The sequence below is a fragment of the Psittacula echo genome, assembly GCF_963264785.1.
Source record: "Psittacula echo genome assembly, chromosome: 7".
Taxonomy (NCBI): Eukaryota; Metazoa; Chordata; class Aves; order Psittaciformes; family Psittacidae; genus Psittacula; species Psittacula echo.
In genome coordinates this window covers 21,406,722-21,424,425 of record NC_137740.1, presented here as the reverse complement: position 1 = coordinate 21,424,425, position 17,704 = coordinate 21,406,722, and the positions used below count along the sequence as shown (strand labels likewise).

The following is a 17,704-nucleotide window of genomic DNA, read 5'->3' as shown; positions in this document are numbered from 1 at the left end:
AGCTAGAAAGTTTGAAAGGAGCCATTTCTAAGAGCTTTACTTTTCTGGAGGAAAAATAAGACACATTAACCAAGGAACTCAGTGTGACTTTAATTTATTGTTATCAGTTTTTCAGAGCAGGGGTGAGTTCTGGAACAATTGCTTACACCACTCTTGGCCTCCAATAGCACGTCAGCACCAACACACCCGTCACGCTATTCCTCTCTGGTAGCAGCGGCATGCACCACAGCTGGGCACATTGCTTGAGTGCAGGCCTCACCCCTGCAGTTTTTGGCACAGACTGGAAAGGAGTATTCATGGCAAGATATCAGGCCCCACGGGATCTTGCTGGCTGCTGCAGCAAGTGCCTGCCTTCTGGCAAAAGCAATGCTGAGGTACTTATCCATTGTAGTGGGGAAGTTGTGACTTCTCTTACAGAATCCAGCAAACCATAAATTGCCTTTCTTTCAGTCCCATTACCAGTTAGTATCATCTTCCCAGTTCAATTCCTCCTCTTCACCCCAGCCTGCAGCTTCAGCCTAGAATCACATAAAATTACCAACATTAAGGCACATGTACTGTACTTCTGTACTTAGCACAGCACAGGAGCCAGGCTGTAGCCTGTGCAGCTTGTACTAGCAGAGCAAGACATTGATCCAGAATGCTGAAAGCCCCTCATAAGGCAAAAAATGAAGTGCCAGTAGTTGCAGCTTTCTGTCTTAATGAACTTGTAACTACAAAAGGAAACATCTTAAAGACAAGAGGAAGGTAACAGGGAGAGTCTTACATAATTCTCCTAAAATTAAAGCAGGAACTGTTTGTAGTAAAACCACCTCCCATTAAGAACAGGATGCTGTAAACTAGATGATGTCTTTCCCCCTAGGAAACAGCCCTTGTCCTGCTGTATTGTAACACAGAGTTTGATCTCACCTGTCCACCGACAGCTGCTATTCTATTCCACAACACTGTCTGCACTACAGTGGTTGACTCTTCCCTCCCCCTCTTCCCAAAAATAGGGTTATGACAACAGTACTTCTGTACTGTGAAACAGTGTACCATTTTCAAATGTCATAAACAACTACAATTTACATCCCAAGCTTCTCTCCCCATGCCACCTGCTACCCCTGCAGTAGCTCTCTTGAGGCTTAATTAGCAAAACAACTTGAAATCAACACCTACTCCCTAACAGAACTGTATGTTCAACTGGGTGTTGGGAGTGCTACCATCCCTCCTAAACAGAAGCAGGCTCCAGAGTCTCAGTGACAGGACTAGAGGGATTTACCTGCTTCCTTAAAAAAGGCAGTTTTATAACCTTCCTGGTTCTGAAGTGGAGAAATGTCTCAGCTATTCTTTCACGAAAAAAAAAAAATGTCCCCCAAAAGCTTGGCTTTGTAATCCAGAAGTTTTGGTTTCCTGGTATTTTATTTACAATGCTATTTGGTTTTCCTAGAAGAGCTAGGAGTATAATTAAATCCCGAGCATCCTCTTTCTGTTTGTGCACAGTGTCATGCCTGCTCAGCAGACAGGATTCCAGCCTTGTTCTACCTGTCCAACAAACTAGCCCTCTCTCTAGCATAGTGTAGGGTCCTGCAACCAGGTAACAGCAGCACAAATTAAAAGCTGGAGTTAAAATTCCAGCAGTGCCTGTAGTAGTGTACATGTCAGGTGAAGTTCCCAATGACTGGAAAAAGGATACTATAACCCCCATTTGCAAGGGGAAATGGATGACCCAAGGAACTACAGACCAGTCAGTCTCACCTCTGTGCCTGGCAAAATCTTGGAGCAGATTCTCCTGGAAGGCATGCTAAGGCACATGAAAAACAACAAAGTGCTTGGTGACAGGGAAATCCTGCCAGACCAATTTGGTGGCCTTCTGTGATGGGGCTGCGAAACTGATGGACAGGGGCAGAGCAGTTGATGTCATCTACCGGGACTTGTGCAAAGCGTTCGACACTGTCCCGCATGACATCCTTGTCTCTAAATGGGAGAGACATCAATTTGATGGGTGGACCACTCAGTGGATAAAGAACTGGCTGGATGGCCGCACACGAAGAGTTGTGGTCAATGGCTCAATGTCCGGCTGGAGACCGGTAACAAGTGGTGTCCCTCAGGGATCGGTGTTGGGACTGGTCTTGTTCAACATTGGGTTGAGTGCACCCTCAGCAAGTGTGCTGATGACACCAAGCTGTGTGGTTCAGTTGATACGCCGGAGGGAAGGAATGCCATCCAGAGGGACCTCGACACCCTTGTGAGGTGTGCTGATGCCAACCTTATGAAGTTTAACCATGTCAAGTGCAAGGTCCTACACCTGGGTCGGAGCAATCCCAGGCACAGCTACAGGTTGGGCAGAGAAGAGATTCAGAGCAGCCTTGCAGAGAAGGACTTGGGGGTGTTGGTCAATGAGAAAATGAACATGAGCCGGCTGCAGTGTGTGCTCGCAGCCCAGAAAGCCAACTGTATCTGGGGCTGCATCAAAAGGAGCATGGCTGGACAAGTTCCTGTGTGATGTACTCTAGGTTACCCTGCCCTTGCAGGGGGTTGGACTAGATGATCTTTTGAGGTCCCTTCCAACCCTCCGGATTCTGTGATTCTGTGCCCAGCAGGTTGAAGGAGGTGATCTTGCCCCTCTACTCTGCTCTCGTGAGACCTCACTTGGAGTATTGTGTGCAGTTCTGGTGTCCTCAACATAAAAAGGACATGGAACTGTTGGAACAAGTCCAGAGGAGGGCCATGAGGATGATCAGGGGACTGGAGCACCTCCCGTATGAAGACAGGCTGAGAAAGTTGGGGCTGTTCAGCCTGGAGAAGAGAAGGCTGCGTGGAGACCTCATAGCACCTTCCAGTATCTGAAGGGGGCCTATAAGGATACTGGGGAGGGACTCTTCATTAGGGACTGTAGTGATAGGACAAGGGGTAATGGGTTCAAACTTAAACAGGGGAAGTTTAGACTGGATATAAGGAGGAAGTTCTTTACTGTTAGGGTGGTGAGGCACTGGAATGGGTTGCCCAGGGAGGTTGTGAATGCTCCATCCCTGGCAGTGTTCAAGGCCAGGTTGGACAGAGCCTTGGGTAGCATGATTTAGTGTGAGGTGTTCCTGCCCGTGGCAGGGGGGTTGGAACTAGATGATCTTAAGATCCTTTACAACCCTAACTATTCTATGATTCTATGTTAAGTCCATTCCCTCACTGTTTATTCACAGAGCTCTCTTACTGCTGTAGTAATGGCACACTGAACTATGTGGTGCCTGATAAGATGCATCATTCAGAGCTCAGCATCTTGTATTCACACATAAAGACTCAACTGTATGGGCATATGCTACTACTACTTCCTCAGGTTATCCATCATCTGATTAGGGAGCCAGCTGGTGCTACAGCAGTGTGTGCTGTGCCAGGTACATGCTTCAGGATCCTTTGAAGTGTGCAGTCATTTAAGCCTCACTGCCTAAGCCTCTTACCTCAATGACATCAGCTGCTGCAAATTTGGATGAAAACAGCACATTCTGGGAGGCACCTTCTCTGCTGGGTACTGCACCAGAGTGACTGGAAACAACCACTTCTGTTCTCGCTTCAGGTAAAATCAAGACAGCTGAAGACGGTTTAATGTCTGGGATCATGTCAGCAAACCAGTCCAGCTCTGGGTCATGCATGGGTTTCCTCTTCACTTTGATTGTGAATTCTTCTCCTAGGCCAGACTCTGATGAAGACTTCAACCTTTCTTGAAAGGTCATTTTTGGCAGCACAGTTTCTCCCAGTTGTTCCTGCTGGTCCCACTTATCTTTGCTCCAGCTGTTCCCAGGGCAGGACTTTGTGGGGGGACTCAGTCTGAGGCTTTTGAATTCTTGGCTCAGCTGAGGGGCACTGTGCAGAGACCTTGGCATTTCAACTGCATCAGCTTGGGTCACAGCGAGGCAATTTCCTGAGGGCAATTCAGGACTAGGGCTGCTGGGCTCAAAGTCATCCCAAGGCTTCTCATCTACATCACGTTCAGCAAAATAAAGTCCCACACTGCCCTGTGGCTCTCTGGGCTGAATTTGAATGTTCACAGTTTTCTCAGTGTCTGTCTCCTCTGGCTCACTCCAGTCTGGCCACTCCTCTGCTGGCTTTTCGGAGGTAGTCAAAGAGCTCCTGCTGCTCTGCAGCATATTAATGTTTCCAGGAATTCCATTCAGTGGGGACTGAATGTCTTGTTCACCTGTGGAAGACAAAGGTGTTACATGCTTATTTCAAGAAAGCAAGTGGAGAGAGAGTTGTGCCTAAAACTCCTTTACATCACAGGTAGCACCTGGCATAGAAATAAGCCAGTAATGCTGATTGAAAAGATGCTTCAGTGCTAAGCTCCTCTCAAGTTAGAGAGCACGGCCCCTCTACTTGCAAAGGACGGGTATTCATCCCAGAGCCCTGGGGCAATAACAGCTGACTTCTTGTAACCAATAGGTGACTGAAAAAAGGCCATGGAAGTAAACTGAGTTAGCTTCAGAGGCCAGAGAATGAGTGACCTGTAAACCTGGGGTATCTGCCAAGTTGTGGGAGAGGGGTAGGGAGGAAGTACAGCAGAGAACCAGCAGTAAGGAAACAGAAATTCAAGGCTGGCCAGGCAGCAGTATGTCTATATCAAATTCACAAGTAACTATTCCCTAGAAAGTCAAGGGTTGCACTCTGCGTCCTTGTTGTTCCCTTCCTTGGTTCACTGAACCCTTCAGGTGAGCACAGGGGGAAATTAACATCTTCTCAAGCAACATTTCATTTGTAGAACACTTTATTTCTAGAAAGGAAGAGCTAGGGCTAAGTTTTACCTGTCTTTAAAGCCAGTGGATTGTCTTGTCGCACAGAAAGCTTCTTGACAAGTACATTTCCAGAGATGGGGAACACACCAGAATTGTTCTTCAAGGGCCGTGAGGTCTGATTTCTCTGATTGCTTACAACATGACTGGGGGAGTCTGCAGGGATAAAAGAAAAGAGGATACCAAGTCCATAAGGTGTAGTGTCAGTCTTAGTTGAACCTGCCCGCAGCATTGGAACATTCTTACTTACAACAAACACTGACAAGGAATACTGACCGAAGATGGGTGCAGCAACCCAACAGCTGTGCCTCTTGATCTGTATTTAGAACAGTACTCCTCTGTTCCTGCCATCTGCAGCTCTTGCCAGTACAAAGTTTAGATAACTCTAAAGGGTCAGGTTTTGCTGATACGTTCTTTCAAGAACTACACAACGAACAAACTGATTATGATCAGAGGCTTAAAAAATGCTGCCTGCCACCTGGCTGCATCCAGAATACCAGCTTCTGTACTGAATGGTGTTACAAATCCCCTGCTACCTGCTTCTCATACAAAACCAGTACTGATAGCCACAGCAATTCAAAGCACAAGCAAACTCATGCAACCACACAAACCCTCTTTTATGCTTGGGCATGAGCAAGGCAACTTACAGTACCGAGTCCCTACCCTGAATGACAGCCTCCCTCATCACACCCGAGGTGAGGTGGGGTGGTAGGCAATCAATGCCATGCTTTGAAGCTGCAGAAGGGAGGTTTGTTTCTGAGAATCACTTGGCAAGCACCTTGTTCCAGTTCACTCTAGGGAGTTGGAGCATATGATCAGTGGTGGTGGTGATGCCTTGGCTGCATGAGGCCCTGTTGCCACCATCTCAGGACAGCATGGCCAGAATGTCAGTGCTGCATCTGCTTCCACATGGCTTATCTGTGCTCCCAGCCAGCTGCACCTGCCTGGGCTGGGAGCTACCAGTGCAGCCAGACACGTGGCCGGTGGCTCTGGAAAGGATGGCAGTTAATATACAGAACCCACTCCTCCCCAGACTGCCCCTGATAAAAAGTATGTCCTTCTCAGGCCTTAGGCAAGCAGATGAAGCAGCCTTACAGGTTCAGCCTTTAGTACTGTTTTTTGCAGATCACTGTTGAGGACAAAGATGGGTTTTTTTGTTGTTTGTCTAAACTTAAATCAGGTCTAATTTTAAATATATTCTGAAAAATAAACATGGTTTTACCATGCAATCCATTTAGAGTTTATTTACTATAGTTTACTAAAATAATGTAAAGAACAGTAATGCAATGAGCCATCCACAGATTTTAATAAGGGGTGGTAGCTGTTAGTACACACATAATCAGGAAGAAAACATTTATACTTAAATTGATCTCTATCATGTATTTCATTTGGTATCTATATGCCTAAAGTACAACAAATGCAGATTCTTCCCTCCAGTTACAAGCATTCTTAGTTTCAATATCCAGAAAAGCTTTCCCTTAGTACTCTTGGTTCCAAGTTATCTAGCAGGTGTAGGGACTACTGTCTTCATTTGGATCAGCTGAAAAGTCTCCAGAGAGCTGAGAAAATAGGGAAGTTCGTATTCCTTTTCCAATCTATGGATAGAAATTGGGGGAAGAGGATGACATTTACTAGTTTTTAAAACATGAAGGATGGAGGGAAAATTAAACAACTATCTGGGTAAGTCCATTAGTCCCTTAGAGGGGTAGTATAGTTTATTCACCAAACATATTTAACAATCTCCTTTACTTACAGAGATTCTTAAATGAAGAAGAGATTTAAATTTTTTCATCTATTTCTTACATTGAAAATACCTCTGATACCAATTCTGTATCCACAAACAGCACCTAATCTAGAATTACAGTTTAGCTGCAGATTAGCTTGCCTTTCCCCCCCCATGATTCATCTGTCAATAGCAACAGATGAATCCTCCAAGAAATTCCCCCCATGTTGCTTGGACAGAATAAACGAGAATCCAACTCTGACCGCATCATTTACCTTCCGGGGAGAGATCTGCAGTTTTCATGAAGCTTGGTACAGAGCTTTTGAAAATCTTGGTTCTTTCTCCACCCACAACTACTTCAGGCCCAAGCAGGGAGACAAGAACTGCTAAGCTGTGCAGTGTTATCGCAACAATGGAGTCACTGGTATCTCGAAGGCCCAACAATACCTACACCAAGAACAGAACGACGTGACCAAGAACAGAAAATACTGTTTTTTCACTTCTTTCCCCTTAAAATGTTATACTGGTGGCACATTTCATTTCTACCATCTCCCACAGCTCTCAGTAGATACTGGACATTATTCCGCAGCATAAAATCAACCTTCCACTTTGTGTGACAAGCTAAAGAGGGTGGGTCCTAGTGCCTGATGAGTGCTTGACCACAAGGCCAAGGCACCCCAAGCTTACACCTGTTGCTCCTCCATCCTTGACAGTGGTGGGGTGAAACAGGAACACAGCCTCTTCTTGTTAGGTTGTCAGTCAAGGCCAACAGTTACCAGCACAAGTGGTGTATGTTTCAGAGGGCATTGGGTTTACAAAAGCAGTAGTCCAGATCTGGATGGGGTGTAAGGGCTGGGGCTTGCATAGAAAGGAGGCTGCAAATTGTTTGTGGCCAACTACGAGATCCCAACTTCAAGCTAAGAACCAAGCCAAGCAGTAGAAATCCCATATTCTAGGATATACAACCTATTGTTTTGCTGTCCTTAACCTGTGGCAATATGATGTTTTTCAGCTCCTCCCGAGAGAATAGTTCTGCATAGGCATGAATGTGAGACAGCAACACCATTCGAACATGCTCCTCATGAACCTCAAACAGCTTCAGCAGCACAGGAATGACGTGTGTCTGGAACAAGGCTGGCGACAGGAGGCAGCTGGTCTGGCTTTCTCCAATTTGCTCTAGGGAAGAGAGGTGAAAATAGGAAAAGTCTGCTTCAGCAAGTGACAGCTCACACAAAAGCTACTCACTGGGAAACCATCAGAGCCAATATCTACAGTGTCACTCCCCTGCCGGGTCGGATTCTTTGTCAGCTGCCAACACAGCTTGCTGGGGATGTCAGAGATGGGAGGCAGGAGAGGCCAGTGCCAATGTCCACTGCTCAATGGTCATGACTCTGAACATTGAATGTCAAACAGTCACAAGACAGGTACTGTTTGACTGAAACCCCCATAGCTATTTAGGAAAAACATTAACAGAGAGGAGGCAAAGAGCCAGGACAGAAAGCTGGGGATCAGCAAGACATGCTGAACACCTCTTACAGAGGAAAGAGGAAGAGACTGAGCACCCATTACAGGAGAAAGTGCAGTGGCAGAAGAAAGAGGAGCAGCTAGGGTAAGGGAAAAGTGGGAAGAGGGGTAATGCAGTGAGCCACCAGGAAGACCTGGACTGGGAGGCTGGTGTGACATGTAAACCTGAGAAAATGCCCAAGCAATTTCTAACTCTCCTCCCAGCATCAGCAGAGCAGTGGCAAGTACTGCAAATGGAGAAGCACACGTAACTGTCCTTTCCAGTTCTGTATGTTATGGTATTTGTTCTGGTTCAATAAATGCCACTATTCCCTTGACTGAATGGAATGACCACTCTGAATTCATTCCAAACATGTCAGTAATAATTGTGAAGAGAAAATATTTAAAGGTCACCTTTCTTTGGACCCAGCAGATGAGGAAGAAAACTCTTGACAGCTACAGGTTCTGCAAACACGAGCTGATTGAGTAGAAGAGGCACCAGCCGTGAAGCTATCAGCTCCTCTGACAGCCCAGCCACCCTGTCCAGCAGGAATCTGCATTCCAGGAGACAGCAATTAGTATCAAGACAGCCTTCATGCATTTATGACTGTTTCCCTTAGTATCACGTTCCCCTCTTTCTGTGCCTGCCTCATCTAGAAACAGCGTCCCATCGCAGCTTCTCACTCTGTGTGCACTCTAACAGGGAAGGACAAGGCTCTGCTCTGCCTGAGGCTTTCAGGTAAAGGTAACACAAAACAGGAGCCAGAGACACTGTTAGGCCACCCTCTTTCCTCTATTGCAACACTACAGCATACATATTGGCTTTACAAATGATTCCTGCTCTGCCATGGTACAGCAGGAGATGGAACAGTGCAGCTAAAGCTGGTGGAAGGGAACCTGAAAAATTTAACTTCTGCTAATACCATCAGTATTATGCCCCACAAAGTGCATTAACTCAATTAGAGTATGGACAATGGAAAAATTCTTTCCTTTTCGTATGCCTGTACTCTTGAGAAAGCAGTTCTTCTTGGCCTTGTAGAGTTCAACCCAGCTGCTAGCAAGCAGACAGGATTCAGAAAAGCACCCCTGAAGTGGCACATGTCACTACAGTCCAGTTTCTGACTGGTTCTCCATTGACAGCAATTGATCTGTGGCAGGTAAAAACTCCACTGTCCACGTGGCTGTGCACAGTGTTACGCCAGAGGCTGGCGAGTATCAGAATGGTGCAGAGCCCAGTAGGCATCGCTCCTCCCAAACACCAAACTGTTCACAAGAAATTGGTAAAGCAGGGAGTGAAATTTCCTCTCTGATGCAAACATTATTTTGCCTCAAGTACCCAAAATTTTAGAGAGCAAAAAATATTCCGCCAAAGCAATCAAAATCACCCACGTAACTACCTCTCTGGCTCCCAGTCTTCCCATGTCTCCCACAGTCTGAAATAAGAAATTCATGAAATAAGAAGCTTCCAGATTACAGTTCCTTCACTTACTTGAAAAACTCAGTTTTTTCCTCCTCAGATTTTAGTGTTAAGGTCTTCAGAAAATTCACAACTTCCAGAAAATCATTCCTAAGCACAGAAACATAGGCAGTCAAATGTGATCCTTATTGATACTAAACCACTCACAATGAAGAGATTGCAAATCCCCATCCTCCTTTTAGCAGACAGAACTAGACAGAGGGATACAAGTCAAATGCCAGTGGACCAAGGACATCAGCATGGAGGTGTGACCCATCACCCGAAAGCTGCCCCTGCACAGTGCTGCACTTTGAAGTCACCAAGTCACAGTGTGGCACCAGCCACCTCTGACCACCTGGTCAGGGCAATGATGAAATACAAGTGCCACCCTATACGAATACCACCACCTAGAGAAGCACTCGGGGGACAGCAGGCACAGCCCTCTGTGGATTATCTCAGAGCCTGCTTTGCTCCAGTGGCACTGCTAAAGACTTTATTTTCTACAGCATTTCCCACTACCTCCCATGAGCACGGGGACATCCAACTGACTGCATGTGACCAAGGGACATGCTTTTGCCACCACTGCCAGCTCAGCACCTCATTTGGAAGGCTGATAATGCTTTCTTAATTTAAGGAGTCTCTTTCCTGTAAGAGGCAGGAATAAAGTCTGCACTTCCCATCTGAAAAGTAACACACCTTCACAAAATGAACATATTTGCAACGCAGAAACAAGCAGTATCGAGACACACCAAGAGAAGCAGGATATTCCTTTCCTTACCTGAAAAACTCATGAGACAGTAAGCTGGACAGTGGTGCACGACACTTTGGATCTGGATTCAGCAGTGTACAGTGCAAGGTTTGCTGAAAGCTGGAGAGAATATCTGCTGAAACTGAAATTCAGAGCACCTACAGTTAGATTTCCCTCTCAACACTAAACAAGCTACGTTCAGTAGTCCTCCATCCTCCCAAAGACATAATTTTTAGCTCTATCTGATAGCAAAGTTGCTCATATCTGGCCTAAAGGAAGGGAAAACAGCATTTCTATCTCTGACAAAGCTGCTTGGCCTTTGGGGCACCAAGGAGTGCTACTGTCTTCCCAAGAAGCTTCCTGTTCCCTCCCTGCTATAGGGCCCTTGCTAAGCTGCAGTACACAACATCCATGCTCCTGCATCCATAACCCTCGGTGAAGTGGCTGGTGGGGCATGATCAGGTGAGCTGACTGCTGCAGAGCAGGTTTGTAAGTGCTCATGTTACACAAGCTGGTGACCTCCAGCCACATCTGAGCACATCCAAACACAGGGAAAGGGGAATACAGGAGAAGCTGAACTCTGCATTTTAACTCAGCAAACACGAAGAACACCAATGGCCACTGAATGTGTAGCACATCTGCCAGCCGCAACAAAATGGCTCAACTAATGCAAGGAGTAAGTTACAGAGCCCTGTGGATAGCAAAATAAACACTTGTCATTCCTCACCCTGATTATTGAGGACTGTGAGGAGGTTCTCAACTGTTGTTCCAAACGCGAAGGCATCCCTTGCGTGCCCGTAGCTGCTGGGCAGAATTTTGAAATCTGCAGACTGAAAACAAACACAGAAGATCAGCAAAGCAGGAGTTTATGAAATGCTCAGTAGTTTCCAAGAGTTTTAATTCCCACCCTCCACCATATGCACTCTTCAATTTTTTTTTATAGCACCAAAGCTCCACTGAGTACCCTACAAGTAGACTATTATGCTAAAAAAAACCTCCATGGGGGAATTTATAACCCAAAGGAGCAACTTCATCATGATGAAACAATTCCCCAGTGAATGCTTGCAGTGCCTGCAGGTCAGCAGCTTCCAGCATTTCTATGGAGACAGGTGATAACTGGAGAGAGAAAGAGTGCTCCTTTAGCATAAGCAGCTCAGAGGATGCTTAATGGATAGGAGGTGACTAAAAAGTGAGAAGAGGCTGTTTCGAAGGTACACAACACAGTGATGTAGGCAGTCTCAGCAACTGCACTGTAATTTTTGCAAAGCTTTGGTGATTCAGAAGCATTAAAGCTGCAACACAAAGTGTTTGAAAAATATTATGAGAACCTGCTGTCCCCATCACTCCTCATTCAAAATGTCACTTTCCTGTGCCCAACATAATTCCCAAAACAGGGATGGGATAGAAAAGGGGGAAAAAAGGAAGAGAGTAAACCTTACATGATATCCAATAGCCAACCTCCTATTCAGGCATATGGAAACAAAATGTGTGAATAAAGATTATTTCCTGAACATCACCATTCTATTTGTTGCCAGCAAGAAGTTCGTTCCAAGTAGTGATGTTACTCACCATCTCCTCGCAAGGGATGCATGACTGGTCTCGTACCGACTTGACATGGCAGAGGAACTAGAAGGAGAAGAGAGGAGACATGAACTGCCTTGACTGTTTGCCTGTGCCCAGCAGCAGCAGCATGTTCTCCCCTGCCCCTTCAGGAGGCACTTTGCTCTGCCCAGAGGGGAAGCACAAGAGCAGCAGGTGTGAAGCACCAAGCTGACAGAAAGCAACTTCAGGGCATCACAGCCAACTTGTCCCTTTAGTCCTCAGTCCTACTGTCCCACATGATTCATCTGGACAGGAAAGGTCTTAATGAGCTTTAGCAGTCAGGTCTTACTGCTGTGCTCTTTGCATTGCTGTGCACCACCACACAGGCCAGTTGTGTGCCTGCCTGATCCTTTCTGGAAGGCAATACACGCCAGGGACACTCAGTAGAGGTCATGAAGGATTTGTATATCCTCTGGGAGAAAAGGCAAGATACATTTACAACGCAGTGCCAGGCTGCAGCAATGACTCTGCACAGCATGCAGCAAAAATCAAATCAGGAATTTTTCTAAGACCATTAGCAAGCAATGAAAATGCCAGCAGCGAAAGCTAAGACATCACTGAAATTCTTTATTGATTCATTTCAACCTGGATCTTCCTGTTTCACACTAAAGTGTTTTTTTTTTTAACCCCCCCCGGTTGTTTTAAATCAGTCCAAAGGAGCAAAGATTTCTCACTCTCCTCAATCTTAACCTACCAGCCAGCAGTCGCCCTTAGAAAAGTAACTGTTTTCTGGCTAATGGGGAATTAGGTTTTGTTTGTACAGACATTGTGGTTTATAGTTACATTGTTCTTAGAGTAAAGGTTCAGGCCAAAGGTGAAAGCAAGCCAACACACTTAACAGTAAATTCAGGTAACTGAAAGGACTTGGGCCTTCTCTTGGCTAGGTGGCCAGCTTCAGCAGGCCAGGAGCCCTCTCCCAGGCATCAGAGTATGCATTTTCTTGGCTCCTACCTCTGGGGTGGCTTCATTGAAGTTACAGACTGTTTCCATTCCTCCCAGCTTCCAGTGCCCATCCTCACTTACAAACACAGATGATAAACAGACGTTGTTATGTGTTAGGTTTCCCTAAAACACAAAAAGATAACAGACTTGGGAATAGATGAAGATGTAAAATCTCAATCAGCACTAATTAGGAACTGTGAGGAGCTGAGAGAAAGCTGCCAAAAAACACACAATACTGAAGGTTGTTCAGGACTTTGCAGGTATGAGGTAGAACAGCTGGGTTTTTAGAGCAGACAAAGCTCTAGTTGTCACAGCCCTTGCAGTGCAACTCTTAATCCAGAGAAGCCCTCCAACTATGAACACAAAACCTAAAAGCTACAGTTTGAGCCACGATTTAGATGCAGTCCTGGATTAACACACAGTGCCAAAACAGGGGAGTGGTGACATCAATCTCTGACATGTGACAACAGCTGTAAATAAATGCCAAGTCCAAGCAATTCCATTTCCCTAAAGCAGCACTGGAAGCAGATGTCAATTCATGAATTGAGAACTGTTCCTTTATTTCCAAATCCATTTTCAATTACCCTTCCTCCTATAAAGTAGCCAATGATTTTAGCAGCTTCAGCCTAAAAGAACTGTGGGGTGTTTGTGTATGTCTTTCTGAGGGATCAGGAATGAAACAGTCATCCAGGCAAGCCCAGGTACAACACTTTCCTGTCACACTTCATCTGGCTCCCACCAAAGCCTGGTGACTGCTGCTGGTGGTACCTACCCGGTCATGGAGGAAGATGAGCGCCAGCAACACATCGTAGATCCCTGCACAGATCTCTGAAGAAGAGAGTGTCTTCAGGACCATCTCCAAAGGCTTCACACGTTCTGTAACCAGGTGGATCCCATTTGCTTCCACAGTACAAGACAGGAAGCGCAGAAGGCAAGGGTGACGCAAGGTTTTCAGGTGCTTCCAGAAACAAAAGACATCTGTTAAATCTCACCCAAAGCACCTCTCTCTGCTGCAGAGCTTAGCCTTGTGCTTTTAGCCATGGTTTCTGCTTGCCTTCAGACAGCCCATCCCTGCTCCTGACCAAGCACTCAGCACAGCCACTCATTCCAGAACTTAAACACACCTAAATACAGTCAGTCTTACACAGAATAAATACAGTATTTTGGGTAGATGTACCCAAGTAATACTCTCCGACTTACATCTGCAGGAAGAGACCAGTAAGATACTGCTGTCTGAACAGCACTTCCCATCGCTGCTCACATCATGCAGTGCACATTGAGTTTTGTGGCTGCCACCCCTTTTGTCCCCCTGCATGGCAGCTCTCTGCAGCCAGCAACAACTTCGACCTTTTCTCCTGCTCTTTACTCCCCAAGGGTTTGACCCTCATGAAATGACTCCCACACCTCCAAGGAAAAGGAGGGACTGCTCTGACAAGCCTGTCCCAGGCCCACTCTCCACAGTACCTTGGCAGCTTTATTAACCTTATCTTCATTTTCTCTCTTGTACACAAAAACCGAAGCAAGTTTGCCATCTTGCAGCACAGCTGGATAAATTGTGTGTCCCGTTGGCAGTGTGAATGGCGGCTCTTCCAGTGTGTAGCTCTTTAAAGCGCTGTTCTCCGAGCCCATCACTTGAAGAGTCTGACCGTTGTGAGGTTCCCTCTTGATGACAAACAGGCCTTAGGGTGAAGGAAGATATTTTTTTGGGCAGATTTAGTTCCAGCAGGTGGTGTCCAGTTTGCCTTCAGAGCATTTTCTGCAAAGCATAAAAAAGCCATGAAGAACTTCCCTCTGTCAGGATCCTCTCCTTCAGTTTAAAGACAAGGATAAAATCACCATTGTTTATTTTGTAAAGGAAACTGTATGTCCACAAAAGGGTTCAGATCAACAGGAACCCCTACGACTGCGTCGGCATCTGTGTCAGCATTACCAAGAGACACCACCAGCTCTGACACACAGACAAACAGAACAGACAGTACAGCACCTACAACTAGTCCCTGACCTGGCTACCAAACCCAGGATCCCCCAGTACCCCCAGTCATGCAGATACCTACTCCAGAGGTTTAATCCAGACTAAGCACAGTCAGCAGTTAGGAATCATGACAGCCACCACCTTAACGCACAAGGAGCCCCTAGCTGCCTTCAAAGCAGCCATTCCTTAATTCTCCAAGCCACAGAATGAAGCTATGTCAGGTAACCTCCTCCAGCAGCATGCTCTTTCCCTAGATTACCTTCTCTCCATCTGACAAATATCCCATGTGCCTGCCAACCCTTCTTTCCTCCCACAGCCTCTGTCAGGAAGAGGCTGACACAGATTTTTGTGCTGCTTCCTTGCATACAAAACCGGTAAAACAAACACAGTGGTTGCAGAGGCTTTTGGAAAACAGTGACCGAGCATATGTGCTGTAAGCAGGCTGTGATCACAGGCTAGGTGCAAGATCCTCAATACCAGGCTGTACATGGAAGTCAGCAAACGATCTTTAGTAACAAGAGGACAGAGCAAAAATCTCAGTTTTCAGGAAAAGTGTGTAAAAAAACTGCCCACCCCCAAGTATTTTTTGCAACTGGAGAATTGCTTTATGGTGGTTGTTCCCAGCTGTGACCTGAGGCTTCAGGAGGCAACAACATGCGAATCTCAGCTCTCCAACAGACCTGTTCCAGCAAAGCTGCTGCTCTGGCCCCACACCCATGTATGTAGTTCAAGCCCTGCCAGGAGCTCAGGGATCAGTGGTGGGGGGGCCTTCTGAGAGAGAGAGGTGGTCTGTCACAGTTTCCTGACTTCTTTGCACTGCTTCAGTTAAGAATTAGTTACCTAAAAGACTGCCCCTTCTCTCGCCAAAGTGTCCTATATTTAAACATTATGAGCTGATGTTTTTATTAAATGTGAATATGCCAATTGCACAACCCACTAGTCAGCAGAAGCCCTGTGAAGGAGTAGAATGCTGCCTTTTTAGTAGGCTCCATACAAATCCTTGCTCACACTTCGTTTAATTACCTTTGTTAGTTAACTGTTCTGTTACAAACAGGTAACTACAACTCCAGATGTGCTTCTTGCTGGGAGGAATAAACCCTATGAGCACAGCAGATATGGGAACCAGAACACATTATGGTGCTTACCTGTTTGATGTAAACACCCTCCAGAGTGTACCAAGTGAGCGTACAACAACCACAACACTCTAAAATTGTGGTTTGGTGGGCTTTTAACTGAGCTTCTGTGTCCTGATCCACCCAAAATCTAACCCTGTATTAGCTACAGATCATGCATGTTTCCCTTTTGGTGTTAGGGATGGAACTGCACATTTCAGTGCTGATTCCTTTAACGTGACCTTTAAGAAACAAAGAGAAACCTATAGGAGTCTGAACTGCAGCACAGCTGAGTGCATATGTCCTTATTCTTGGCTCTTTTCAGCTTTGGTTTGTTTTGTAGCTCTGCTGTAGTTACTTCTCAGTCAGATTTTGCATAGGACAGCTCAAAGTATCTGTGTGCGTGGTGCTCCTCCAGATACACACGGACACATTCACTGGTTACAGATTTGGCTTCAGAGATGCCCATAGTTCAGAAATATTGTAACACTGGAGTCATTCAAGTAACTACCTACTGAGTGCGACTGTACAACAGCCAGCTTCAAACAAGCACACACACACACACACCCCCCCATAACTGCCTCTCAGAAACCCAACAAGTCTCAGTACCAAATGCCAAGCACCATCAAGCAACCAGCTTTGAACAACCAAGGGGAACAGCAGCCGGTGGAACACGAGTCACACTTTTCAGGAACATATCAGCTTTGCAAAACTGTTGCTTGGCTTCTTTTCTTTTTCACAGCACTCCAAAACATGCCTCAGTGTGGCTAAAATCCACACAAGAGTTCTTCCAATGTTAATAAACGATCACACAACTACACTATATAAGGATCACACATGTTTCATGAGTTAAAAGCATTACCCATGTTATAACCCTTTAACATCTTATTTTCAATTAATTGTAAACATGAACATTAGATGCAACACACAGCGCACCTTGAGGCGGAGAGGAGCTCAGCAGAGAAAGCCAGAGGGACTGGTCGTTAAGAACAACTTGGGTTTGCTACCATAAACGGTGTTAAGAGTTGGGATTTCAGGTTAGCTTCTTTGTGGAGTGATGACACCATGTATGGGGCATCCACCTGAAACACAGACACTAAACCCTGTCACTCCACGGCTACGAGTCAGGCAGTTCCTGACGTTCCATTCGCCCTGCGCCACCTCCTGTGCCAGCAGAGCCTCCCGGGAGCTGCTGTCAGAGGTGATGGGAGCTTCGCTCCCAAAGCAGATTTCCCAACTCGGCACTAGCAACATCTACTGGCCCCCTGTGGTGCCAGAAACGCAGGCAGGTGGGCGATCAACAGGCAACAGCCACTGAGAAAGCAAGCGTGGTCTTATTGCACCTTCCGAAGGACAGCCCAGCCCCGAGAACCGGGCATGGCGGAAGAGCACGACTTTAACGCGGAGGGTTCCGAAAGAACACCAGCCCAGCACCCGCTGCGGGCACAACGCCGCCGCCTGCAGCACTCACCGACTGCAGCCCCCCGTCCCTGCCGCACCTGCCGGAGCCAAACACCCGCAAGGAGGGCGGGCTGGCAGCACCCGCCTGTTTCGAGCGAGGCCTGCGGCACCGCCGGCCGGTGCCGACTGCCCGTGCCCCGCCGCAGCAGCCCCGGCCCCAGGCCCGGTGCCACGTCCCGCGGGCACCGCCGGCGACACTGCCCGGGCGCCAGGGGAGCTGCTGCCGCCAGGACCCCCAGCGCCCTGGGGCGGGTGGAGGAGCGGGCGCCTGGTCACCCCCTGCACTGCCCCCCCCTTCCCGCCAGCACCCGCCGCTGCCCGCGCCCCTCCCCACCTGCTCCCCGCCGGCCCGAGAGAGGTGCAGCCTCGGCCCCGCCGACCGCTCCCTCCCTCACATAGCAGCCACCGACCCGCGCTTCCGGCAG

At 47.0% G+C, this 17,704-nt stretch overlaps 2 protein-coding genes across 5 annotated transcripts in view; one reads left to right on the top strand and one right to left on the bottom strand.

Annotated features, from left to right (window-relative positions):
- Positions 1-8,329, top strand: part of FIRRM (FIGNL1 interacting regulator of recombination and mitosis) — a 28,061-nt gene extending 19,732 nt beyond the window's left edge. For all 3 annotated transcript variants that reach the window (XM_080622274.1, XM_080622273.1, XM_080622275.1), the window contains one exon: positions 7,496-8,329. In XM_080622274.1, the coding sequence (XP_080478400.1) occupies positions 7,496-7,513 (18 nt within the window). In that variant the 3' untranslated portion in view covers positions 7,514-8,329. The remainder of the gene's footprint in view (positions 1-7,495) is intronic.
- On the bottom strand, positions 192-17,704 carry SCYL3 (SCY1 like pseudokinase 3). Of its 2 annotated transcripts, XM_080622278.1 has the most exons (15): positions 17,614-17,704; positions 16,755-16,900; positions 14,199-14,490; positions 13,507-13,692; positions 12,744-12,857; positions 11,760-11,816; positions 10,918-11,020; positions 10,221-10,332; positions 9,476-9,553; positions 8,401-8,540; positions 7,472-7,659; positions 6,759-6,930; positions 4,773-4,916; positions 3,435-4,171; positions 192-518 (listed from the first exon to the last, which is right to left on the bottom strand). In XM_080622278.1, the coding sequence occupies exons 3-15, from the start codon at positions 14,361-14,363 to the stop codon at positions 456-458; spliced, it is 2,259 nt and encodes a 752-aa protein (XP_080478404.1). In that variant the 5' UTR covers positions 14,364-14,490; positions 16,755-16,900; positions 17,614-17,704; the 3' UTR covers positions 192-455. The 2 variants fall into 2 exon arrangements, with proteins under 2 accessions (XP_080478404.1, XP_080478405.1); XM_080622279.1 differs by lacking the exon at positions 16,755-16,900 and having other exon boundaries at positions 17,614-17,630.

Coding starts and splice junctions, on each gene's coding strand:
- SCYL3 (XM_080622278.1), bottom strand. CDS start 14,363: ATGGGCTCGGAGAACAGCGCTTTAAAGAGCTACACACTGGAAGAGCCG. Junction 6,931..7,471: donor AAAACATCATATTGCCACAG/GTTAAGGACAGC, acceptor TTCTTGGTGTAG/GTATTGTTGGGCCTTCGAGA. Junction 4,917..6,758: donor TGCAGATCTCTCCCCGGAAG/GTAAATGATGCG, acceptor TTATCCCTGCAG/ACTCCCCCAGTCATGTTGTA.